A 26,706-nucleotide genomic window follows, 5' to 3' on the forward strand; every position below is an offset into this window, starting at 1 on the left:
GCAACACTGAAGACACAATTGCCAAATTTTGCTATAATTATTCTAAACTAAATATAATGACAAAACAAGTTATTTCTACAGATAATGGCACAAGGAGATATGGAACTTCTGACAGATGCTAAGTTGCTGAAATGTGACATCTACACCCAATGCGATGCAATACAACTGACACAGATGTATTCACACAGAGGTTATACTAATGGACAATGTATACTTGAATCTCAACATCCACACACCCACATGAAGTCATAAAGTTAGTATGAGAGGAGATGTTGTTGTTTCAAAGGGATCATTCTATATTTTTAGTCCATAGTCGGTGGTCCTTCTCACATTGCGATACAGTGTTGCACTTGTGGTTAACATGAGTCACTTGATACACGGCTGTGAAAGTGACCTAACTGTTTCAAAGTCTAAGTATTTCATTAAGTAATCTAGTGGTCAGAGGGAATTTGGAGCTGATACAATACTGCAGTTTCTCCACAATTATATCTTCATTACTACAGTATGTTCAGAGTTGATATTCACATTAAATTAATGTAAACATTCACCATTTTCTGACAACTGAGATGGATCGATTGAAATGTTGAAAGTCAACACTTGTTATAGCTGATGAATATGAGTTTTCTTGTTTTACAACGCAAAAAACTGTGGTGTTTGTTCTGCTTGAAAAGACAAAGCATTACACCACTCTCGCTATGGTCAGAGTTTCCGCCATACAGTCTAACTATGCACTGCTAATGTACAATAAGTGGAAATCCAAGAGCAGCTCATTAGAGGCATAATTGAGTCAGGCTCCCTCTTTCTCTGTGTCGACTAATGCTCCAAGATGGTTATCAGAGTACAAGATGGTTATCTTTTGGGGTTACTCCCACAAAACAACACTGATTCGGGCAGCAGTTCTACCAGTTCTATGATTTCCATAATTTCTAGGTACTGTTAAAGTCAACCTCCTTTGTACTGAATGTTCTGTTCATTCATGTTTTTACCATCGACAACAAAGGTAGTCTCTCACACCACTTGAAGCTGAACAAAACTGAAAGGTAGATTCAATCAAGTTATTCTATTTAATTTTTGCTAACAGAGAGGCATTGGATAGCTCCATTGTGAGACATTGGAACACGTTTTGAATTTGATATGGCCCTCAACAGACTTATCCAACACTCAGGGAGATAAATAGCAGTAGCCAGCTCTCTGTCACATAGCAACAAGGCCTATTTTGAGGAGGTATTTAATGTCCATGTAAAATCAAGGTCCATGTCATGTTTTATAGGGAAGGAAAAGAAAAACAACATTGGATACACTGTACTGAATTCTACACCTTGGCTCTGTGCTGATTGCATCTATTCTCACAGGAGATGGGTTCATGGCTTGTTTTATATGTCTGGAAACAGGCAAGATCACTGTCCTCCATATTACAAACATGAATCAGTGAAACATGTGTTTTGCTAATTTTCATTATGAGCCAATGTATAGAATGTGTCCAATGCCTGTAAGGAATACACGTATAGATTAGCTGGCAGAAGAGTGATTGGTGTTTGATTTTGCCACACATAAAATGGCTCTTAGGATATCCTTCATCAGCAGTTAGTAACAGCAGTTAGTAACTTCAATGTGTGCATAAAATAAGGCGACCTCGGCACATATGTCACTGTATACTTTTAGATACCACTTTGAATTAGTCCACTTTGAGTTATTCGAATTTATCATAGCCTGCATTTGTGCATTGTGTATCAGTGAAACATAGGACCCTTTCACTCAATATCACACACTAATGATAAATGGTTGGTACATGCCATAGAAAATGGAGAAAAAAAATCTTTCCATAATATGAATATAATATAATATTCTCCAACTTCTTGCGTGATCCTAGTCAAACAAACAATTCAACCAATTAATATGTTAACTACGTGAAGAGAGAAACACTCTGACGCAAACCCTTTACTGTGGGGGTGGATGTATGCATTGAGGAAATGCCTGCATCTTATTGCAATAATCAGAAGCCATTCAAGGGGAACAACTGCAAATTGTGGAAATGTGTCTATGTTCCTCTTTGACTCATTGTCGAATGTCTGTCAACGTGCGCACCTCTTTCACTCAGGGAGAGCGGAGCTAGAGAGATCATGGACTAATAACGATCACCGTCGTTTTTAGCCCATTTACAACATCCAAATGTAAATAAAATCCTAGTAACAGATTGGGCTACATCGTTGTAAGGGAAGTTTTTACCGTCTCTATGCAAAGCGTTTTGTTAATACTGCAAGTATGCGCAGTAAGGCCAAGGGCTCATCTTTCCTCCTTGCTTGGCAGAGTTCAGAAAAGGTCAAATTGTGAACATGCGTCATTTTAACCCATTATAAATATCCAAAATAATGCGATGAAGATACGGTATGATTCTCAAATAAATGACAAATCAGTAATAAGGAGGCCAAGTGCTGCAGGTTTACAGTTGGTGTCATCTGATGGGGTTGTCATGTTGGAACATTGTCGCCATCTAGCAGCTATTGTAACTAATGCAGTTTGGTAAGGGAATGCGAAGGATGATTTGTGGTGTGAACACAGCTGAGATGTTTGGAAAAAGACAGGCAGACTTGATGGTTATTAAAGTCAGAAAAATCACATACTCTGTCACTTTGTTGCAAACACTCTTGTTACTTTGAAGTGGTTGGCATATTGAAATGACAATTCCTTGATCGCATCCTTCCGTGATTCATTGTAAACCAAAGGTATAATACGAGTTTATTTTGTAACGGTCGAATAAATACATTGTATGTAGACAGAAAATATTTCCGAGTGACCAACAGGGTCGATTTGTGAACTGCTAAAAAAAATAGCTAATCGACACATGTCGTGCGTTGTGCGTGGAACCAACTAGAGCCAAATCGTGAGCCCTCTGGTCGCTGATGAGCAGCAAACACCATCATCTGAGAGAGAACATGGAATAAACATGGCCCACAATAGAAGCTATTTTTTTGAAGGTAAGGCGTGAGCGTTTTTTAAAGGCAGCGAGAGGCTATTTGTGTAAGGAACAGCATATCCAGATTCATGTGTTAGAAGAATATCTGATCAACTGAACGCGTGCCTCAATTTTGGTTCCAATCATGTTTCGGGGGCTAGCTATAGCAGACATGGCAGCTAGCTAGCTAGCTAACGTTATTGCATTGGTTCACCCATACCAGGCGGTAGAGCTAGCTATATTGTTGACAATGATTAGCTAGCCAGCGAGTCAGTCTGATAAGCAAAACAATCAGACAGGCATGTCCCAATTTAAACGACTTAAGTAACCCTATCTCGTTGTTCTACTGACACTGTACGATTCTATGTTAATTTTAGTCAAGCCACATTTGCGAAGTTAATGTTCAATTTGCTAGAAGGCTATCAGTCTAGCCACCTTAGCGCGAGCCTGCCGTTGCCAACTAGACGCAACCCTGGCTCGTGTTTTTGTACTGGGAATGCGTCTCTACTGTTTGCAAACTAGCTAGTTAACTTACACCTACTAATCATACATTTTAGATATGTATAGTACACTTGTGAAGGAAATGCTTAGACTAGTATTTGACAGTCAGCAGGGCCCAGCTAGCTGCAAACCAGTACCAATTTGATGACAGGCCTTCCTGTCATTTGGCTGGCTATGTGATAGCTATAGCTAGCAAGTCTTTTACATGTTCTTTTGTCTTTCATGTGAAAAATACTTGAAACACACGTAGATCTGACTGGTTAACTTGCTACACGATCATTCGAATCGTGTAAACAATGCATTCTAATCTGCATTCGAATGGTATGCAGCCAGGAATGACTTCATTTCAGACCGCAGCATGCTGAGTCGTGGGAGTTCATCATCCTGTAAATAGCTTGGAAGCTATAGGACAAAGCATATGTTTTATGTTTTTAAAATAAACGTTTCTGCCTTATATAGAAACACACTCGGGAATAATTCGGTAATTTCAATAAGTAAGAACGAGCAAATACACACGACTGAAATCAACTAACTTCTGAAAGCACCATGCCAGTCAGTGTGGAATGTGGCTTCTCAAATTTTGTGTCAAGATAGAGACAAGAGTTGGGGGTGGGGGAGTTAAGGTTCTATTACAGGACCCCAAACAGACTAGTGGAACGTATTTATTGTTAATAACACCCGTCATGACCATTGAAACAGTAGCCTAAGCAATTCTTAGTCAGTGTCAAGTACCACTAATGAACATGGAAAATGATGGCATTTTCCATGATTAAGCATTTGTTGAGACAATAATATGTGAAATAGTCTACTGCTGTATGTTTGTAGCTCTACAGTTGTTTTGATAAAGACTACATTAACCAGTATATCCTAGATCAATAGTTAATGTTTTTTTTTTTAAATAGGAGTCCCATCGAACACTGGGATCAGACAAGCAATGCGGAAGCTCATATACTTCATATTAGGATATAAGGAATATTAGTAGTCACAGTTGTAGTCAAGTATTTTAACAGCACAATCCGTCCCATTGTGATTTGTGGTTTTAAATGTAACATTTATTTGTCCTGAATTGCAATGACTCTTTCATTTGTTCCATCAATTACCATTTCAGCCTGCATCAACTTTAAAGAAAGGCTCCATGCAACTCTGCTTACTTGCAAAAATCACTGCATAATCACTGACGTTTCGGTAAAGAGACCTTCAAAGTGTAAAAAGCCTACATCTTGCCCAGAAAACTGAAAAGATTCATGCGTTAAGATAATTGAAACATGGATTTATAAAGGTAAATGTCAGAACATCTACATATCAATTTTCCTATTATCAATGTGAGTGCACAGTTTGTAAGCTAGGCGGACATAGGCTAGCTATCAGTATCTTCTGGATAGACTGGTTTGAGCTCAATTACGGCACTCTGGCTTCAGTGAGGGGCAAGACAGAGGAAACAGAGCTGCAGTGACTGTGTCAATGTAAGCCACCAAGCAAGACTCAAAGCTCTCTTAACTGCTCTGTCTATGATAAGACTCAGTCATTTACTGGGGTTGCATGGGGAGGGTATTACACAGCGCTGTGGAAAGGGAGCTTACTAGATGAGTTACTTTCTATGTTGGGCTAAGATTGGCATACAGTACCTAATTGTAAGGTTTCTTGTTGACTGTTGGATAAGACATAGTGAAGTGGTTAATGTTCTAATGTACCATAGCCACACCCTCAGTTTTACTGCTTGCTTTTGCGTTTAGAACAAGGCTACTTAGGGCCCCAATTTGATTCAGCAAATAGTGCTGGGCAGAGCAAAACATATAACTCAGAATACTCTGAAGAGTTTAGTTCAGCTGTCTTGCATCAGAACCCAAAATATAAGCTTGTTTTACTCCATTGTTTATAAACATGGGTGGTCAGTCCTTGCATCCATAGCTCTATGAAATTGAGAGTGGTTACATTTCTCCAGCCCCATCCCCCAGCTGTTTACCAAAAAAAGTAGGGAGTGGGGAGCCTGCTTTGTTGTTGTTTGAATTACAGATTGCAACTTTAACAATGGTTTTGAGAAAAGTTTTTTTATGTGAGTTTTTGTAAAGAGTCTGGAAATGCATTGCATATCATGTAAACGCTAGACGCGCTATTCAAAACTCCCATTGAATTATTTCTCATTAAGAAATATTAAGGTAAAGATGGCCGCCTCAATTTTACATGTTTATGCAAATTGGGGTCTTAATTAATAGACAACGATTTTTAAGGAATGGTAAACATATTTGCCACCTTGAAATAGCCTTGTTTTGTGCAGTGGTGACATGTTTTGCCCCAGACATTGATACGGGTACAATTACATGATTGCAATAACTACAGGGTGTCAACACAGATCCCAAAAGTGGCTACAGTCGCTTCCTGACCACCTCTTCTGTTCCCAGCCAGTAATGTTTCTGCCTTCATTATTGAAGAAATGTTAGCTTTTTTCTCGATCATAAAACGGTTGTCAGTTTGCTCATTGTGTTGACATCCTTACTTAGAACTAGACTAATTGGCTTTAGCTCACCATCAGAGTAGTTTTAAAGGTCTGAGGATCAGATTTGAATCCAGTTTTCCTTGCTCTGTTACCATGATTTGTATAAATCAAGTCGTCTGGTTGAAATGATTAATGAGACTCTTGGTACAAATGATCATTTCAGCTGATGGCTTTGTTTGGTCTCATGCAGTGTCAGTGAACTGATGTGAGTTTGGTTTATATTTAAGCTCTGGATAGATCAGAGACCAGGAGAGATGGAGGGTACAAGCAGAACTGGAGCTTTTCTTTTTCTGATGACAGTGAAGAGGAAAGGAGACATGAGTAAGCACTTCTCCGGACCTCATTTCAGCACTCAGCGCTGCACTGCATCAATTTCCCCCCGTATCTCTGAGACACAGATAGACCCCATGCCATCTCTCTATTAGTATTCCCACCTGAAAGCCTGCCACTAGCTCAACAACACAGACACGGCCACTCACATACACTGTCTGCATGCAAAGTCATTGTGTTATAAAGATGTATCAAATTTAGTCTCATTCTCTCCTCTAGACTAATTGAGTTGTTTTTCTTTCATTTAATCCGTTGATAGCAGGCCTTATGTATTGTGGTACTGTGGTGCTAAAACTAGGCACATAGTTATGTTGTTACACATTTCACCATGAAATAGCACAATGTAAGACCCCAATGTGATTTATCCAGTGTTTAAGAGCACACAAAAAGGTATTTGCTCTCACTGCTATTTTCCCCTCCTCCTCTCAGCCCACCCGTGGTGACCATGGAGGAGATGGACGGACAGCAGCAGTCCTGCCCCGAGGGAAGGAAGGTACTGAACCTCCCTAAGCCGGGCTCTCAACCCCTCATGAATCACATTCATGGCATTGTTTCTCTCAGCAGGCTGCAGGCTCTCATCTGGGTCCTGTTGGTACTGTCTGTGCCAAAGCTTGCCTGGCGTCCCAGGCAGGGCAGTGGCACCCAGAGGACCCAGGCATCTACCAACATTACAAGGGCAGACTGGGGCTGATTTCTCAAGGACTGTCTGTACACTGGCATGGGGAAAAGTTCATGTTGTGACATTTCACGGAGACGGCACTGTTATTACACATGAAATTAATCTGATGAACATTCTGATCTTATTATAGAGCGTTACGTGCAAGAACAGTGTAGCGTACAGTGTGCAGTGCACCATGTAAACACCATCCAACTAATTCAGCTCAGTGTTGGTACCCAACTCACTCTTTGATTCAGCGTCATCAGCACTAAGACATATGTATGTACTCAGCAGAATTATTAGATATCCTCTTTATTAATTCTCCCTCTGTTTCTCTTCACCAGTCTCCCGCGCTCAGGCATTTCTCCTCTGCGGATCCTCTGAAAACATATGAAAACAGGCCAAATAATCACATGAGGGCACTAAACAAGCTAGGAACTGGCAGACGGCTCAGGTATTGTCTCCTCGTTGTGTCCCTTTATTGTTGTCTGTATCGCTTGGGTTCCACGGAATGGACTGTCATAATGAACAAACGGAACCTGTGCCCAATATAACCCTCTTGTTGTTCCTCCCTTTCTTCCTTTGTCCCTCTGCTAGTGAAATCCCACACACGGTAGCAACGTCGTCACCAATGCCGAACAGAACCGACTATATAATTGTCAGCCCAGCGCCATCTCAAGGGGTCGTTATACAAGGGAGATCCTTTCAGCACACCCATGTTTCCTCTCCAATAAGAAAACCTGTCCAAAGGTAGGAATGATGACACAGTGGTCTGGAGATAAGAATAGTATCTCACTGTTGTCCAGATGTGCAGGTTGGACCGCAAATAATTTACTCATCAAACAGAGAGCATTTTACTTCATTAAGGGGATTTAGTCCTAAACAGTTTGGAACCATTTACTCAGTAATGCTTTTGATAAATTGCCATCAAATTGGAAATGCAGCCCATTTAGACATTGGTCACAGATTGAATAAATTGGTAAGACACTCTCTCCACTTTCCACCCTAAAGCAACCTTGACTTGAAGGAAAGGTAAGACTTTTTATTCAGTGGATTTGCGCAGCCCTGATTTGTGCAGCAACATACATGAGATAATACTTGTAGTGATGCATGTGGTCCTGTGTGTTAATAACCCTCATCCTGCATCCACCACCCATTGGTCTGGCTCTGTGGGGTACACTGAATGTAGTTTGTATGGGTACTTCATGTGCTGTGTTTCACAACCATATTTGATTGTGAAATGGCATCCCTCCTCCTCATGCACCCAGATTGCATCATTTGCTTATCTCCCAACAATGTACTGCTGATTTGATTGGTTTACCCTGTGATGGCTGTTGACATTAATGCTTTGATTGCTCTGACCAAAATGTGGCCTTGTTCCCTCAGAAAAGACTTCACCACCACCCCCCAGCAGATCCAAGCAGTAGAAGTAGAGAGCATCATCCTTACCTGTCCTGAGAGGCCAGGTATGCAGCAGTTTTACCCTACATTCACTGTGTCTGTTGGCCCTGGTGTTTGGTACAGAGATTTCATATGGTGACAGTTTTCTATTAAAAATTCGAAGGGAAAAAGGGAAAATGCTTTTCTCAGGATGTGATGTGTGGGTGGCTGAGGGAGCTATGGCCGGTGTGTGCACTTAGAGGCAGTGAAAGCCGACTGTGTGTCTGCGGGGATGCAGATTTGTGCTGAGCCTCCCGCCTGTGTCTGCCAGAGGGGGGATTGCAGGCCGCTCAGATTAATCCGCAAAGCTCCTCTGAGAGGAAGGAGGGCCTGGCTGCCACAGATGAGCAGAGGGAGGACAACACAGCACACACGCTAATCAAGCACTGTGGAACAGGCCACTCCTGCACTAAATAATATGGGAACGATCACATGTTGTGCTGCAAAGTGACCTTGGAAAAACTGCAGCCATGTGAACGTTTTCAAGGCCGATTGCTTCACCGCTCGCTTTTTGTTTGCGTTCAACATGAAGCCTGGTTCTCAATGCTTAACACAGTTGTTGTTGTTATGTACAGGGCTACTGTATGACAGATGAGTCATATCATCTTCTTGTTTTGTGCCTTTTAGACAATGACGACTTGAACATCAAACGACGTATCCAGAACAAGCGGAGACCCTCGCTGGAGGGCTGTTGTAGCTTTCCCTCACCAGTCAAGGCTGTGGAGGTAAGCGAAGCAGGCTTTTAAAGTAGTCAACACCACTGCTGCCTGGACCCTATTAATCTAGGGTCATAGATTTTACTGTTTACCAAACCGTCTTTGCTATATGGGAGGACCCTGACCTGAAGGACTGGAGCTTCTCCCGTCAAGGCCTCTCACACTGCTCTCACTAGTCAACAATAAAAGCCTGCTCCTAAGCTGCACCTTGGAACCAGACATACAATTATATGAATATCAATTGAATAGAAAGCAGCCTATTGTACAGTATTTCTACGTCAGCTGTCCATGAAAAAAAAAAAGAATGAATAAGCAGATACACTCGACAGCAAACAATCAGGCAAATTAAGCTAAGTGAAAATGTCTCTGGTATGTCTTTCAGCCCCTACGCCCAGATGATTACCTCACAGTGTGTGGTAAGTGTAACATGCCCAGTGAAGACCACAGCAAGTGTCTGAACTGTGGGAACCCCCTGGTACCGGAGGCCCCCCGGCCCGTCCACCCAGTCCAGCTGGCATCTCCTGCGCCCAGACCCCCGATCCGGCCTCAACCTTACCCAGGACCAAACCTGCACCTGAACAAGAACTTCTACAGCTCACCCTCCACCATAAGGGTCCCACCGCGCATGGACATAGTGCCGGTGCGCATCACCAGGGGGAGCCCCCTGTTACAGCATAACGGGAGGCCCGCTGGACTGGGGGTGCTCTCCAGCTGCTGTGGGGCCAGGCTCACTAACACTAATGCTAACAAAGGCAAGAAGACAGCAGCGGCCAAGAAGCACGAGCTCAACGACCCCAGTAAGTCCCATGGCCAACCCACTCTTCACCTGCCTCCTGAGGTGCTTCGTTTTAGAGTTTACATCAGGACATTTCATGTCACTATCAGTGTTTTTGTGTAAACAAAGGCATTCCACAAATTCAGTACAAGGCATTCTTGGTGACAAACCACAGACCTTAGACACCTGCTTGAAACCTGTTTCTTTGTCTGTTACACAGTCACATCTGTTTGCTGATGAGTCTTAACAGGTCTGCGAAACCACAGGCGGTGAAATCTACAACTGTGAAACCAGTGTGAGGCAGAGTTGATAGACTCCTATTGTAGTCAACGTTACCTGCTACTACACCAGTTCATACATGAAGCATAGACATTGAGCGGCTGCGCTTGACAGGACTTTCAACATAAAACAAGAAGTTCAACGTCAGGAATTGATGCATTTGAAGTTCCTTGTAGAAACAGACCAGGAGGGCTATTTATTCTGCATCCACACGCACACCTGTTCACATTTCTGGTGTAGCAGTTTAAATTACTGCTCTGACAGCTACTTGACGGGATTGCGCGTGCTGCATCCCGGTGTAGCAGCTACGTTACATATCGAAACATGAATCTTGCAAAAATAATTCTGCTATGAGGACCTGGTCAGTAAGTGATGGCTACAGTGTTGTGTTTCAGTTGTCCTGTCCAGCGATGAGGAGGAGGAAGAGGCTGACAATGCAAGCACAGGAAGTGTGAACAGGCTGGACAGCGTTTCCCCTCGGCCTGCTGACTCGGCCCACTCCTCACCGGCGCCCTCTGGGGGCAGAGTAGAGGCAGCGGTGAAAAACGCTGGAGAACAGGAGGAGATCAACTCAGAGTTCTTTGCTGACATCGATACGAAAATCTCAATACCCAGGAGACCCCGCATGAAAGAGGTATGTTTGTCCCGGTTTGTCACGGTTTCTCCCTACTGTGGAGAAAGCATACAGGAACTGTTGGTGATTTTTTCATTTTCAGTTAGTTTCTCTCTCTCATGTACATTATATAAATAGAACTGGCACTAGTCTGACTGCAATGACTAATAATGATGAGTTACAATGTCCTTGAGAGCTCAATGTTCCTGATCTGTTCTCTCAAGTAAACCTCATGTGCAGTTTTGCTTGGCAGCAATATCGTTGGGTGTTGTGTTTTTTTAGAATTAGAGTTCCCCAAGATAGACTTGAGAAACAAAATGCGAATGCAGCAGTTTGGAGTAATTATTATGGCTCTGTGTATTCATCATATCTTTGAGAAATATGCTGCTTCTGACTAGAATGCAAACCAATTACAGGTGAACCCAAATTCCCTGTAGAGGAATATTTGGTAGGTGCTGGCAAGTTGATTTATCCTAATAATTAATGGTATAAAGCAGCAGGTTTCACAGCTGAGCATCTGTTTAATTTTCAGTTTGATGTACCTGATGACCCACCAAGGAAAAAAACGAAAGCCAACCCCTACAAGTTAGACAGCATAATCCTGGACTGCAGGAGTGTAAGAGTAGGGACTCTCCGTAGGATGGTGACCAAGCCTGTGATCGTAAGTACCGTGCCCCTGTCCTTTCGCCGCCTTCTACTGATACTCGTTCTGATATAAATCTAAACAACTTGTTTCTAATGCTGCTAATAGCAACACTGTCAAAGCTGCATTGATTGCCTGATAAACCACTGATAAATCATTCAATCATTCTCTCGTCTTTCAGTTTACCGTTGATCACATCCAACTTGAAACCGAAGGTAAGGGTCACATTATGAATGTCTAATCATGTCTTACACATTTTGTCCTGAACTGTCAGTGAGTGTATAGATTGTGATGTTGTCAATGTTGGGTAACTGGTGTGTGTCCCTGTGCCAGGCCCTGTGATGGATGCTCTGGAGAAGGTGAGCCTGCGGGCCTCAGAGCTGATCAGTTGTGAGTGGTGTAACGTCAGGAAGCTGCCGGTCCTCTTCTTCCAGACCACCCCCGAGGAGTGTCTGCGGCTCCGCACCCAGCTCAACATGTCCCAGGACAAGGGAGGGCAGTGGTATGACTGTGCTGGGAACGGTGAGTAGAGCAGACACTCTCCTCTCATATAGACATGCATATGAAAACACGAAACGGAATTTCTTGGTGGTTGTTTAGAAGATCTTGCCAGGATTGACTGGTTCTTTCTTCAGAAAGGTCTTTCTTTTCATTTGCCTCACTTACCTCGCTCACTCAGCTCACTTTCAACACACCGTCAACATGTCTTGTTGCTGTCTCTTCCCTCCTCAGACTCTGATGAGAAGTACATAGTCCTGATCTTTGAGAATGGGCTGACGATGCAAGAGCAGATGATCCTGGAGGAGATCCTAGTGGAGATTGGCAGGACTAACAACCTGAATGAGTTCCCAACCAAACTCTCCTTCGACGAGGCCAACAGCAGATTGGTGAACTATAACAAAACAACAAAAGAAAAGGTATGCTTTCTGCACATAAGATTAGCATCTTACAAGCCTTCTCTTTTTAAAAGATCTCTTGACTAAGTTATTCTGCGCATCATTTCCCTGCAGGGGAAGGTAAACACACCGACCCGGCCTGTACCAACGCGCATGGCCACACGCCAGCAGACCGGCACATACTTTGACGATGAGGACGATGACATGGCTGAGCTCCACCCCACCTTCACTGGACCAATCCTAAAGTAGGAGGGGATTCTCAACCTCTGTCCTCTTAGCACAATGATGTATTTTGGTTGTTGTCGATGCTAATGTTGGGATGATTGTCCTCCAGGTTAATGGTGTACCCCCCTCCTCCGGCCAAGGGGGGAATAACTGTGACTAATGAAGACCTCCACTGCCTTAACGATGGAGAGTTTTTAAACGACGTCATCATAGACTTTTATTTGAAGTGAGTCATTTGCTTCGGTCACTTTCATTTCTGAAGTCACGCTTTCTGTTTGGTTTTCTAATGGAAACTCACAGCGCTCTCCTGATTGCTTTTGGATGATTTCTCAAGCATTGTAAGGGATAGTGCAATAACACTCTTGATGTGTATCAATGTCTCCCCTTTAGATATTTAGTTTTAGAGAAGTTGAAAAAAGAAGATGCACAAAGAAGTCACGTATTCAGCTCCTTTTTTTACAAGAGACTCAACCAGAGAGAGAGAAGAAATGTTCCAGACGCAACTAATCTGCCGTGAGTCCCCTCTGCCCTTAGAGATTGAACTCATTTCAGACAGAATTCAGTTATGAGTAAAATAACACTCTTCTTCTCTCTGGTTGCCAGGATACAAAAGAGGAAGCACAACAGAGTGAAGACATGGACTCGACATGTGGACCTGTTCCAGAAGGACTTCATTTTTGTTCCCATAAACGAGTCGTGAGTCACTCATTTTCTTGTCTCAAAATGTAAATGCATTTATGTTTATACTAGGTTCAATGGTATTTTAAATAGATAAGCCAATTTTAAACCAATAGACAGAAAGGGCTTAATTTATTATTTTATTCAGTTGAGTAAATACTCCATTTTACTTCTTTCAGAGCCCACTGGTACTTGGCAGTGATCTGCTTCCCAGGCCTTCAGGGCCCTCAGTTTGAGCCCAACCCTCTGTACCAGGCTCCAGGCCCAGCTCCAGGCCCAGCTCCAAGCCCAGCTCCAGGCTCAGCCTCAGCTCAAGCTCCAGGCTCAGACCTAGCTCCAGGCTCAGGCCTAGCTCCAGGTCCAGCACAGGAGTGCTGCTTTCCAGACCATTGCAGGCCACTGTCCCCAGACAGAGAGGATCACTTTGCCCCCTCGGAGCACCCATCCCTCAGTGCTACCGAGGCCTCCCCAGAGGGCCACTCCAATGGTGACCAGCCAAAAGGTGCTTCTGCCTGTCCTAACGGGGGACATGAGCCTCCAAAGACCCATGGAGTGAGGGTGAATGGACAGGTCACAGCCCAGCCACATTACACTGGTGAGTCTCAGTGAGTTTAGGAACTGATTTGGAAATGAGTAAATGTGATGCGACAGACCTTTTGAAATATGTTTTTCAGATGGTTTGCACAGAATCAATGTGTGTTATGGATCAGGGGATAAACATGATGACACCTACACGTTCTCAGATGACCAAAGCTCCTGTCAGGTAAAGATTACATTTTCTTTTCTTATTTTCAGTGTTTGTTGGGACTTTTTTTTTCATGACAAAGCCTAGAAATATGTCTGTGATTGTTAATATATTTAAACATAATGTTGCTTTTCCTCATTTGATCTTATCCTGTCTAGGATGAATGCAGTGAGGATGGTGCACTCGCTGATGACACACCCAACTCTGAGAACTTGGGGTGGACCGCCAAGCCCACCCTCTGCAAACAGTGAGTAGGATGTTCTGTCATCTTTGAGTCACTAGATGGCGCTGTTGCTCTACTTTAAGCTTTGTCTTTCCTGGTGTAGTGTGAATGCTGCATGGTTGCACAATGATAGGCTATTTCAAGAAATGTACAGTATCACTATCATGAAAATATCCTGTTTTTTTCTTAGGCCTTGTATTCTAATCATGGACTCATTACGTGGCCCTCCTAGATCCGCCGTAGTGAAAACTTTACGAGAGTAAGTAATTGCTTTCACTCTGCACTTTATTTACATGTAAGTTGCCTTTAAGAACCTATACTTAAGCATTAGTCCTACACAGACGCACCAAAGCAGCCCTACCAAAGACATTGATGTGTGTCTGTGTGTCTGTGTGTCTGTGTGTCTGTAGGTACCTGGAGGTGGAATGGGAGGTTAGAAAAGGATCCCAGCGGAGTTTTGGGAAGGATGTGATGAAGGGCTCAAGCCCACGTGTGCCTCAGCAGGATAACTTCAGTGACTGTGGAGTCTACATCCTGCAGTATGTGGAGAGCTTCTTTGAGGTGAGAGCTAAGGAGATATAAGACCACTGAGGTGAATAGTTCAACACCCGGGTCCAGTATCTGTCTCAACATCAGATCTTTTGATTGACATTGATCTGGTACTCGTTACACCACTCAATACTCTTTAGCCACTTTTAGATCTGTTAGCAGTTATTTTGAATTGGGATTTTAAAAATGGCTAAAGAGTATTGTTTTAGAAAATCATTAGGACTTTTCTCAGGAGTGAATTTACACAGTAGTAACATAACCTCTATTTCTTTCTCCTTGCAGAATCCACTTCCCAGCTTTTTTCTCCCTGTGAACTTGGCAGAGTGGTTCCCACAGCAACGGATGAAGACGAAGCGTGAAGAAATCAAGGACCTTATCCTAAAAATCCAAACTCAACAAGAAATGGACAAGAAGGAGGCGGGCCAGGGCTCAGCCAAAGGCTCCCCTGGAGAACAGGAAGTGGGAGAGGCGGCTGGGTTAGGTGTGCAGAACCTGCCCGTCAGCCCCTGAAGTGAACTGGCGCTGCTATGCTCTTACTCTGACATGGTCCTATTGGGTCCCGCTCATCCGGCCTGGTCTCGCCTGCAAGCCTGCTGGGGCCAATCCTGATTGTACGCTGCTGGATTACTCCTCCATTATTTCTTAAAACGGTCCTATTCCTTCCATTAACAACAGAAAAAAAATAAAAAAAACATTTTAAATTTGTATTGAATAAAACATGTACATATGCTGGAGTTTTACGCTGCCTTTGTAATTCACTGTTTTTGATGCGCTATATTAGAGGAGTCATCAATCCATTAAGTTATGTTTTCATAGATGTTCTTTTCAGGAGGATCTGTGCAGAATATACTGTTACTCTCTTGCATCATATTTTTATGTTTCTGATTTGTGTAGCGACATTGCTGTTATTTGTAAATTATATCCACCAGTCTGGAAAATACATTCTTTTCAAAATCCCAGTTTGTCAAAATCCCAGTTTGTCAGTGCTTGTTAAATTTCTTCCCAATGTGAGTGGATGGATCTTCAGCATTAAACAAACTGAGATTCAAGAGCACACAATTTGCCTTAGTTTTTGTGATGCACTGCATATCAAAACTGTTCCTCCTTTTAGGAGTTGTTGTCTGTCCGGATTCTACAGAATCGTGGTCCCATATTTATACTGAAAGGTACAGGTATGAGTGGAGTACATCTACAGTGCCCTGTGTAAGTAATGGGACAGTGAAGCTTTTCTTCTCCTTATGGCTCTACACTCCAAAAGTTTGGATTTGAAACCAAACAATTACTACGTTAAAGTAGAGATTCTCAGCTTTTATTTGATGGTATGTGTGTACATATTGGTTTCACCATTCAGAAATTACAGTACTTTTTATGCATTGTCCCCCTATTTTTAGGGTACCCCAAACTAATGGGACAATTGGCTTGACAGGTGTTTCTGTTAAGTCAGGTGTGTTCCATCACATCATTTGTGCAGGCATAAAAGAGCTGTCAATGTGTGGTATTCTAGGTGTTTTGCTATTGGTGTTCGTCAACATGAGGACCAAAGAGGTGTCAATGAAAGTCAAGGAAGCAATTAACATTATACAATATGAACAAATCTGAAACATAGCCAAAACCTTAGGCTTGACAAAATCAACAGTTTGGAACATCATTAAAAAGAAAGAAAAGCACTGGTGAGCTCAGCAATCGCAAACAGGCTGGTAGACCAAGGAAGACTTCCACAGTGGATGACCGAAGATTGCTCGCCATAATTAAGAAGAACCGCAAAACAACTCTCCCACAGATCAGGAACACTTCAGGAGGTCGGTGTGAATGTGTCACTACCATCCGCAGAATACAGACGCTTCACTGCAAGGTGCAAACCACTAGTTATCCTCAAAAAGGATGGTCTGGTTACAGTTTGCTAAAAAAGTACCTAAAAAGCCTGCAGATGTCTGAAAAAAGGCAGATAAGATTAATATTACCATGGACCAGAGTGATTGCAAGAGGAAAGCTTCTGCCCAAGATTTACAGCATACAACCTCATCTGTGAAACATGGTGCAGTGGGTGTTAGGTTTGTGCAAGTATAGCTGCCACTAGAAGTTGCTAACTTATCTTAATTGATAATTGTAACTGCTGACGGAAACAGCAGAATGTATTCTGAAGTGTACAGAAACATGTTTGCTCGAGTGCAAGCAAATGATGAAAGCAAATTCATTAGATGGTGCTACATCATACAGTAAAACAATGACCCAAAACATACTGCCATAGCAACTAGGGAGTTTTTCAGGGCCAAAAGTGGAAAGGTATTGACAGGCCAAGTCAATCTTCAGATTTAAATCCAACTGAACATGCATTTCATTTCCTGATGATAAGACTTTAGGCAAAAAGACCTTGAACAACTGAAGATGGCTGCAGTACAGGCCTGGCAGAGCATCACCAGAGAAGATACCCGGCGTCTGGTGGGGTCAATAGGTCACAGACTTCAGCCAGTTATTGCATGCAAAGAATTGTCCACCAAATACTAAACATGAGTGCTTAATTTGGACATTTGATAAATCTGTCCCATTACTTTTGGGTAACGTGAAATAGGTATGCATAAAAAGTGGTGTATGCCAAAACCAATATGTACACAAATACCATCAAATAAAAGCTGGGAATCTCTACTTTAACCTCATAGTAATTTCTTGACTTCAAATCTAAACTTTTGGAGTGTAGAGCCAAAAGAGGAAACAGTGCTTCACTGTCCCATTACTTATGCAGGGTGCTGTATATTAACCAGGAAGATGTTTAAAACACTCAATGTAATTCATGTTAACTCAGTCAGATGTCATCCCGGCTAGAGTATCTCTGATTTGATGTGTTAGTGAAGGACTGTTTCTGTAAGAAGTATTCTCCTCATTATCTGTTCCCTATTATCAGATTACTTGGTCTTGACATTGGGGCTATTAGCATTGTTTACCATTGCAGATCTATTCTCTCAGAAGATCTCTTTTTCCTTTTAAAATCCTTGCCTAAAGTATGTTTATATTCAAAAGCTTTAATTATTTACTATCTAAAAATCTACAGACCTTTTGAGATAATACTGCCTTTATTTACTTCAGTATGTTTCAGTTATCACAGTGAATCATAATGATATATGAAGGGGAAGTATGGTAATGAAGCAGTTCATACAATCTTTGCACTTATTCCCCCAGTCCCCCCAGTCCCTTTGAAGCCATGAGCAGGAGAAAAACCTGAACCTGCCAGCCTTTTAGGCCTCACTGCGGTTATGGTCACGGACAATGTTGTGTAAATATTTTACTAGCTTACGTAGGATCAATGCACCCTTGCGTAGTCTGCTGCAATGTGACTGACAACATCTATTGTCCTCTAAAATGTCAAGTGCATCCATTCCCATTTTGCCTCTTAAACCAGCCTCATTTTCTGTGGAATAAAAATGCTGTTAGCAGTGCATTAAGTTAACACGTCAACAGAAACACATGTATTTCATCACAATGTGCAATGATATTATGTATATGATGCAGGGTGTCACTCATTAGCTTACTTACAAGGTCAGGTGCATCTTTGGCTTGCTTGTCCTTCCCTCTCTCCCTACATATGACAGTGCATAGTACATTGAAGTGATATGAATACATGAGGGGGCACTATTCTGAACCATTGTCTGTGTGTATAAACGTGAGGCAGATGTAGCTCTTGGCCTAATGAGATGCACTAATCCTGTAGCTATCAGCTTTCAGCCTGCTATTGAATAACTTCTTTAGGGGGGGGAACTTGACCAGTTTTATGTTACTGGTCACTCAAACATTCATGACGCTCAAGTAGTGGTTTGTTATGTGGAAACATTGGAGATGTGTCAACAGTTGTATCAGTATTGCTCCAACTTTTCTTTCTCATCGAAGCATAAGTATTTTAAAATATGTCTGTCCAATGAATCACATAAATGATAGACAGTAAGACAAGATATTGGACCCAAACTATCTCAATGTGTACAGTACATCATCAGTCAAGCGCTCCCAACGGCCAATAGATGTTAGTGCTTGTATTGCTCGTGACGTCACGAACAATTCCCTGGACTTCTGAGGGAGTCGGAGATTGCTGCATGAAGGGGAGATCTGGGAAATCGGAGCTTGGATCTGCAGCCGGCAAGCTATCGTGGAAACTTGCACTTTTATAAACCAAAACAAGTCACGGAGTGAGATTGAAGCGCAAACAGGAGGTAGGTAACAGTTGCAGGCGTTTTTTCCTTAAATACTGAATTTACACAAATTTTTCAAGGCTTAAATAATAATGTTAGTTACCGGGTTCACTTCGTTAGCTCGCTAACGTTAGCAGGGTCCATGGAAATGCACGGTAGCCTATTGATGCCAATGGTGGATGCTGTCAAAACACAGGAAGCAATTTCCATCACATCTATCATTCCTTGAGGAAAACCGTAAACAAAGCATCATGGAGTGTGGAAACAAGCCCCATTTCTGCACAAAGGAACGCTTTCTTCAGCACATATTACAGATTTCGAATTATTTCAATGGAGGCCTATTGCGGAAAATTCGATATTTGACAGACGCTCCAGCCAGGACAGCATGTGTGGGAATTACTAGGTTCATTACACCGCTGCATATTACAGAGTTCTTTCGTGGGCTACTGTTGCAGAGAATGCACAACTGCGTACATCATCAGATAGTGCGATGCAAGGCGGTTGCTTTTATAACAGTTCCAACATGTTCCGTTGATCAAACATACAACATTGTGCCATTGTCAATGGACATGCATAGAGTATCCTCACTAGCGCACTGTGGCTGAAATGTGTTTCTCTATACCCCTATACAGTATATCCCTATAGTGTTTTCGGCCTTCTGTGTGACAAGTGATTCATATTGAACAGAGGAATAGGCCTGCACCTAAGTACTGAAAATAGAAACCTTTAAAGGGTTTGGCATTGAGATACACGTGCATTCTTTGGATGGATTACAATAAGGTAAACCTGTTCTACCGGACCTCATCTGTGTACTGGTCTTACATATTACATAAGAGTTCAGTATACTGTTCTTTGAGACCATACAACTGTTTCAAGAACTAGATCAACATTTTCTGTTGAATTCATTGTCTAGGAAATCACCAACAGAGAAAATTATTTGTCTCTATTTTTGGAAGGACTTTGATCTTTGTCCATTTACATTGACCTGTGTGTTTTATGAGTGAATTGTCATATCAGTCAAGTCACAAATATGCTTCTCATTGTGACATATAGCTGTTGTACCTGTGTTAACATCCTGCTAGTAAAAGCTGATGGGGTTCAAAGTCCTGTCATGAAAATTATTCTTTACCACCAGCAATGATATTCCATTTCTGAAGACCATTTGGAATGTCCTGGCCACCTGTGTTAGATATTGGTTGTTAGAAACATTTCCCATCTATTTTGATGTGCCTAATATCAGGCCATGTATCCTATTATTGTCCATCATGACCATTCTGAGTCAAGCTTCACAAATGCAAATTCCAATGTATCATAGTATATCATGGCCTTCCATAGGTGGAACTGGGGACATTTTCCTAGCATAACATCCCACATGGCCACAGCCAGGTTTGAACCCTCCCGTCAACCATTAGGCTACTCCACCCAAAACAGCAGTGGAATGAGACCACACCGTGCAGTGCCAATGATGGTGGAATGGGACTGTGTAGATTGTGTCTCTAGGGGTATGATATGGAGGGGGTTTTGGACCCCATTGACTTGCCCATGTGCCATTGTAATTAGTGGAATGTGATCTGAATTAGTCATGGCCCAGTCATCAGACTAAAGTCTCTGTTCGGTGTGATGAAGAGTGTCACGTTACACCGTCTGTGTTCCCAGGCCCCTAGTCCAGGTGCTGTGTCTACTCTGTACTATCGTACTCTCACACACACTCAAACCACCACCAACCAGGTTTTATTGTGCAGGGCCATAAATCTAACACTTGAGCTGGGTCTATGAAAGGCTTGCATCATTTTTGTGGGGGTTTTCTTGTTGTGCCAAAGCACTCAGAGTTGCAGCCAATGATGCTCCATGGGTAGTGAAGTTATGATATGCCAAGGGCTGTTTTCTGCTCATAAGGAAGATGTGATACCATCTATTAAATATTTTCCTTCTTAATGAACTGAAAGAAAGTTTGAACTTTAACACTTTAAAACAGGTTATTTAATCTATGGCTCAGCTGTGAACGTAGCCTCATGGCGCAAGTTCTTTCTCTTGCTTGTTTAACTAGGACATTCAAATGAACCCAGCCCATCATTATGGTAGGTAGTGTAACCATAGTAACATACTGCATAGGTCTTAGCCGTTCTCTGCCTACATTAGATCACGCGTCTCTGACCTTTGGAACGCATGGCCTCCCTCTGGAATGGAGTTATGCTCACTCTCACTGCCTCGGCTATGGCTGTGGTGAAGGACCTCACCGTTTAGTCTACAGGGCTAGGCACGTGCAATGTGTTGCTGATAGTGAGAGTGTATCTAGGCATTGTTTTGGGAGTTGCTCAGAGTATCAGTTTGTTGCCACAACAATTTGGATTTTTTTATATTGCCCAAGACTGATTAGGCTACATGAAGTCACACAGCCCTAATACATTTAGTTTGAGCTAGATGTCACACTGAAGAGCAGAACATTCTTTTATTCTAGTCTTACTGTACAGTGCTCCAAGCTATACTAGCCTACGTGTCGTCTAGAGAGGGAATTTGCTGTTGATTCAAGCATGAAGAAGTTCCATTTGTGTAATATATTAATGGACTATTTCTTCTCCTTCTATTGCCTTTGTTAAGCCCAACCCAATGCTCATGCGGTAGCTTTATCCATGGGAAACTTTGACCCGTATTAAACCAGCACTCTCCCTGATACGTAAAAGGGAATCATTACACTGCAGCGTGGGGGTTCTTTTGTCTCGTCATTGAGGGACATTCTTCTTTATTTCTGGACAGAAAGTGAATGGCTCTCCAGTCTCAGTTATAATCTATAAAACACTTGTCGCACCACCCAAAACTTGAACATTCCCTGTTCTTTTTCTGATCGGCATTTTTACCATCCATTATTTACATGGTCTCCTATCACCATGAAATATGTATAGCTTTTTATAAATGTAGCTCCCCTCCTGCCCTGCTGTGCAACTAGTGCCTTTAAGAAACAACAGTCAGATAAGCAGCTTGTGTTGTGGCCTCCAGGCTCCACTGAGTATGTCTGTCTGCATGGGGCCTAATACTCTGAGTGGCCACCTCTGTTTCACTGCCAGTCCTATTTGGCTCCGGTGTCCCAATCTGTTTTCCATGGCCCCTTTGGCTGGATAAGACGAATAGGCTCTGTCCTGGGAACTCCTTCCCCTTTGGTCCACATTGTCTTTTCCTATCTGAGTGTCTGCGTACCATGACGCCACAGAGGCTTCCTCTCCTTTCATTTTGGGTGACTGTAGAGTGTCTCTCTGTGGACCATGAACATGTCATTATCACTGGTGTATCCCTCTGTGGACCAGATCACACAGCAGAAAGATAACAGTATGCCTGAGAGGACACGATTGTGGGGAAGAGATTATGTTGTGTAGCTTTGCCGATATCTGAGGGGTTAGTTGAGAAAGGACAGATTGCTCAGTGTCTCAGTCTATAAAGCTCCAGGGGTTAGTTTCAATGGAATCAAAGATTGTAGCTCCCATCAGAGTTTACATCTACTTGAAATTGATCTTGTACATTGCCATAAGACCTGTAGAATATCTGCAATGTTTAACTTTTAATGGTCCCACTGATGAGAACCGTTTATTGGTGTTAGACTTCGGCTTGAGGAAAATGATATTTGTCAATATTTAAGCTGCCTTACAGGTATTGTTGTACAAGCTCTGTAGTTAGGCATTGGATTCACATCATCAAAAGCAAGTTCACTGGACCGGGAGTTGACAAAGAGGAGTGTTGGAGGGAGGGAGGGAGGGAGGGAGGGGGTGATTGCTGTCCAGTTCAATAGCAAGAAGCTATTTAATCTGCTGATCCTTTTACACTCCCAGTTTTGGCAAGGCTTTGTTGCAGGTGTGGCAATGGTGGTAATGCTTTTGAAAGTGCCCAGTGAATGAGCCTGGTCATGAGCGTCTTCCCCAAACCAGACTGCCTGGCAGTGGCCTCTCCCTCTGGATGAAATCCCTATTTTTATCAGCAGTCAGGACCCCTGAAGAGAAAGAAATGACTGTACTACTACTATGTCCTTTGAGAGGCACCACATAGTTATCGCATGATATATCTTTGAGGTGTGAACTTGAGGCATTAACTTGAGGCGTTAGCCTAAATCATTAGGCTGAAAACCTGTTTTGTCAGGTATGAGCCACGTATGAACATAGACATTCGGCGAATGACAGATGTTTTATGCTGTGGTGAGCGGACTATTCCTGACACACCCTTCAGGAAAACCCTTTATCATCATGTGATTCTGATTTGATGATGTAGGCCTAAGTTATAACTGATTCCTTTTAGACCGTTTTATGACCATCAAAAGCATTATTGATTCATGACAGCAATCTGTTTACTTGCTTGTGTGAAGTAGGCTATAGGCTTTTCTCCTCTCCCTCTCTCCCACCTCCATTATTGAGTTCATATTCCATGCCATTTCACAGGCTGCACGCAGCTATTTAGATTATCAACATCCCAGCCTCATATAATTATGATAAACAGTTATGGTTAGACAGGATAAAAACTAGGAAATGATTGCTGATAATGATTAGACTATATTCAAAGAGAATCATAACCATAAACTGCTGCTGTTATTGAAATACTTTGCGGCTGATTCAGAGGCTTTGAAGGCTTTAGATCTTGGAGTTCTGCCTTGGCAGATTCAACACTGTCTCTGGGCCCATTGTTTCTAAACATATCACTGGGTTTTGTGTCTCTTTTCACCACGTGACTTTCCTTTACCATGACAGTGAGCTCTTAGTGCCAGGCGGACACGACTCGAACAATCCTTTGTTTGTCCCAGTTGAGGCAGAGGAGTGGGCTCAACATGCATAACTCACAGGCCATTCAAACACTGCTCTCAAGTATTTCCTCTGGGCATTCTCTTTAGATAGTCTGTCTGTCTTTCTGTCCCTCTCCTCCTTACAAACATACAATAAACTGGAACTGACAGCTGCTATTGGCTTGGCTTGAACATACAAATTAAAAAGGCTTGGAGTCAGCACAGTAAGGCTATGTCCTCCTCTCCACACACACACACACACACACACACACACACACACACACACACACAGAGCCCTCCTTTCGGCCTCCTTAAGCTCTTCCCATCTATGTCCCCAGCTGTTTGTCAGATTGTGGTGTCATCAGCAAAGAGAGTGGTGTAGCGAGAGTAATCACCCGATCAGTAGGCCTATTTAACGAGACTTGGGACCAGCTGAGATCCCCAATCAAAATATCAGCACTCACTGATGCAACTAGTTAGTCACAGTGACATAGTTTTCTAAGAGTAAGTTGGCTACCACAAAGCAGTACAAGGCACAAAACCTGTATTCCATCCCAGGGGTCAGGTTACCTTACTGAGGGATTGACAATGGCTGTTATTCCATGTTCATTTTAAAGTTGTATTAGATATTATATCATGTAAGCCTATGCTCCCATTACTATTGGAGTAATGCTTATGTTGTCACCCAGAGGTACTAGACAGAGTAATAGATAGTAACCCTTCCTTCCGTACTATAGACTTTTTATGCAATCTCAGTGCTTCTTTGTCTAATCTCGTTAACTGCCTTTTGGAAGTGCAAGACTGTGCCATAGGCCTAATATTGCTCAAGTTCTGCATGTCAGAACAAATAGCAACTATTTGGCCTAGATCTATTTAGTTTGCTTTCTTTGCATACTATATGTAAATCATAAGAGGCAGGCTTGCTGCACATCCCTTCTAGTTACCTATGCAGGTGTTGTTTGTGCAGAAGCATTGTACAGGTCAGGCCAGGTGTGTAGTGCCCTTCATTCTAAGAGTCCTTTTCTTGTGAAAATGGCTTCCATGGTTCCCGGCTTTTGGCTGGGCACTGCACTGGAGTTGCCATGCAGTAGTGTAGCTACATCACAGCAGGACTTTGTCACAAGGCCAAGCAAACAACTCTGGGGTGTGCCCGTAGATTGAAAACACATTTCCTTAACACTCACAGCCGAAGCTGCTAAAGATGTGCCTGATTTAGTTAGTTGAAGTGATTTGAGAAATGATGTGAATGCTGACTGTCTGGCACAGCTACTGTTCTGTAGAGCTGCCTCAGAAAGAGTGGATGTTTCTGATTTCTGTCTGACTGATGGCTCTCTTGAAATGCATTGTTTGAAATTAAATGAAATGAAGTGATGAATCATGGCTTATTTCCCAGTAGTAGCGTGTGGCTCTCCCGTGATCAGATGTGACGAGGTGTAGCCTTATTTCTGTATTACCATTATAGGCATCATATAAGAGAGAGCCTACTTACTGTACTTTCAGATATCTAGAGACGTCAGTCAGCCATATGTGAAATATGGCCAGTTAGCATATGGTCTGTGTGCTAGACTGATGGTCTTTGCACTATTATTCATATTTGCATCTGAATGGCTATGAGCAGATGTTCAATGGTTGGTTTGCATCCCCAAATTTAATTTTATACACCACTGAATATGATAATGAGCAGGCTATTTATATGCCATTTTTGTGAAGGAAACCTTTGACACTGGCTCTTAGTTGTTGGCCCAGAATAGTGCAGTCAGTCATAGTGATCATGTCTTCTTTTGAACTCCTATTTCGCTTTTTAGATGAACGTCAACGTGTTGCCATGACTCATAGTTCCATTGAAGCCGCATAAGCCCTGCTGCACTTTATGGTGTTCAGCTAGAGTGTACAGTTGATGGCTGTGGGTGGGGATCAGGTTTGGTCTTGCCTCATGCATGGCTCATTAGGGCTCCAAGCTGTTCTAGTGACACACCAATGACCCATGACAACATTTCGGCCTACGTGAAAATACAAAATGTTTTTGAAAGCTGCAGTTTTTAATCATGTAGGCTATTTTACGTTTATGAAGTGCTTGTTAACATGCTTACTTGTATAGTGTAAGTGTACCTATTAACCCCACCAAAATCTAAGTTTAAATGTATAATTTCTAAGGTAAACTGCCTTAATTTTCCTAAAAAGATGGAGATAAAATGATCAATCTGAAAAATATAATCATACTCATAAAATCCATCCTTTCATTTGGTGATCTATCCATATATAAAAACATGGATCTCTTAATTAAACAATAAACTATGGGCACTTATCCAAAAAAGTAAAGTAAACCTAAGTTTTTCTGCAACTTCTAAAATGACCACCAGGAAGTCTGATTTGCTTCAAATACAAAGTGACGGGTGGATTAGTAGAGACATAAAAACAGCATAAAAACTAATACAAAGAGTTTTTGGGCTTAATGGGTATGTTGGTTTAATAGGTACGCTTATCCTAGCCTTTTTGCTGCCCTCTTGTAGTTCTCTTTTGCACTAATTTCTAAACTTTGATAAAACACTGTTGTTGCTTCTGGCAGGACTCATCCATTTTCCACTGAAGAACATCAGCACCACACCTTGAATGACAGCATGGAAATCTGCTGAACTAATCTATCTGGGTTAATTTGCTAAGCAATATGTGAACGTGTTATCAGAAAGCCTGAGGGATTGGATATTGACCTCATATCCTGATGTGGTTTCAGGAATTAAACGCTCACTATTCAAATTGCTTTGCATCATCAGTTCTGATGTCATTGCCTGGGGAACTTCCTGGTCCTCAGGTTCACAGTTTAAGGGCAGTCTGATTTGTGTTGGGCGTATGATTAGAGCCTTAACTGATTGGAGGGATTGTGACCAGGTGTAGGATGAAGTTTTGGCAAGGAGAAATGCTACTGTACATATTCTCAGGTTAGCTTCAGTTCTTCAGGACGAGGATACAGTAGTACAATATGAGGAAGTGATGGCCTGTGTGTATACAGGGCCAGGTGAATTTTACAGCTCAGTCAATACGTTACCACCAACCTTTGAT

At 42.3% G+C, this 26,706-nt stretch overlaps 2 protein-coding genes across 9 annotated transcripts in view; both read left to right on the forward strand.

The window, feature by feature from the left end:
• Window positions 1–2,803: 2,803 nt before the first annotated feature.
• senp6a (SUMO specific peptidase 6a) lies at window positions 2,804–15,715 on the forward strand. The gene is made up of 23 exons (XM_083689124.1): window positions 2,804–2,975; window positions 6,176–6,269; window positions 6,708–6,771; window positions 7,281–7,390; window positions 7,534–7,686; window positions 8,323–8,402; window positions 9,004–9,101; window positions 9,475–9,889; window positions 10,542–10,780; window positions 11,292–11,420; window positions 11,584–11,617; window positions 11,736–11,924; window positions 12,135–12,319; window positions 12,413–12,543; window positions 12,633–12,749; window positions 12,914–13,036; window positions 13,127–13,219; window positions 13,381–13,796; window positions 13,876–13,964; window positions 14,105–14,193; window positions 14,360–14,428; window positions 14,580–14,730; window positions 15,001–15,715. The coding sequence occupies exons 1-23, from the start codon at window positions 2,945–2,947 to the stop codon at window positions 15,226–15,228; spliced, it is 3,327 nt and encodes a 1,108-aa protein (XP_083545250.1). The 5' UTR covers window positions 2,804–2,944; the 3' UTR covers window positions 15,229–15,715.
• A 3,067-nt stretch (window positions 15,716–18,782) lies between these two features.
• The window catches only part of LOC310817886 (unconventional myosin-VI), a 44,730-nt gene continuing 36,806 nt past the window's right edge, over window positions 18,783–26,706 (forward strand). For all 8 annotated transcript variants that reach the window (XR_014554702.1, XM_083688609.1, XM_083688610.1 and 5 more), the window contains exon 1: window positions 18,783–18,914. The gene's annotated coding sequence lies outside the window, so the exon portion shown is untranslated. The remainder of the gene's footprint in view (window positions 18,915–26,706) is intronic.

The sequence above is a fragment of the Argentina silus genome (assembly GCF_951799395.1).
Source record: "Argentina silus genome assembly, chromosome: 17".
Taxonomy (NCBI): domain Eukaryota; kingdom Metazoa; phylum Chordata; class Actinopteri; order Argentiniformes; family Argentinidae; genus Argentina; species Argentina silus.

Coding starts and splice junctions, on each gene's coding strand:
- senp6a (XM_083689124.1), top strand. CDS start 2,945: ATGGCCCACAATAGAAGCTATTTTTTTGAAG. Junction 10,781..11,291: donor GGAGACCCCGCATGAAAGAG/GTATGTTTGTCC, acceptor TTTAATTTTCAG/TTTGATGTACCTGATGACCC. Junction 12,750..12,913: donor ATCATAGACTTTTATTTGAA/GTGAGTCATTTG, acceptor TCTCCCCTTTAG/ATATTTAGTTTTAGAGAAGT.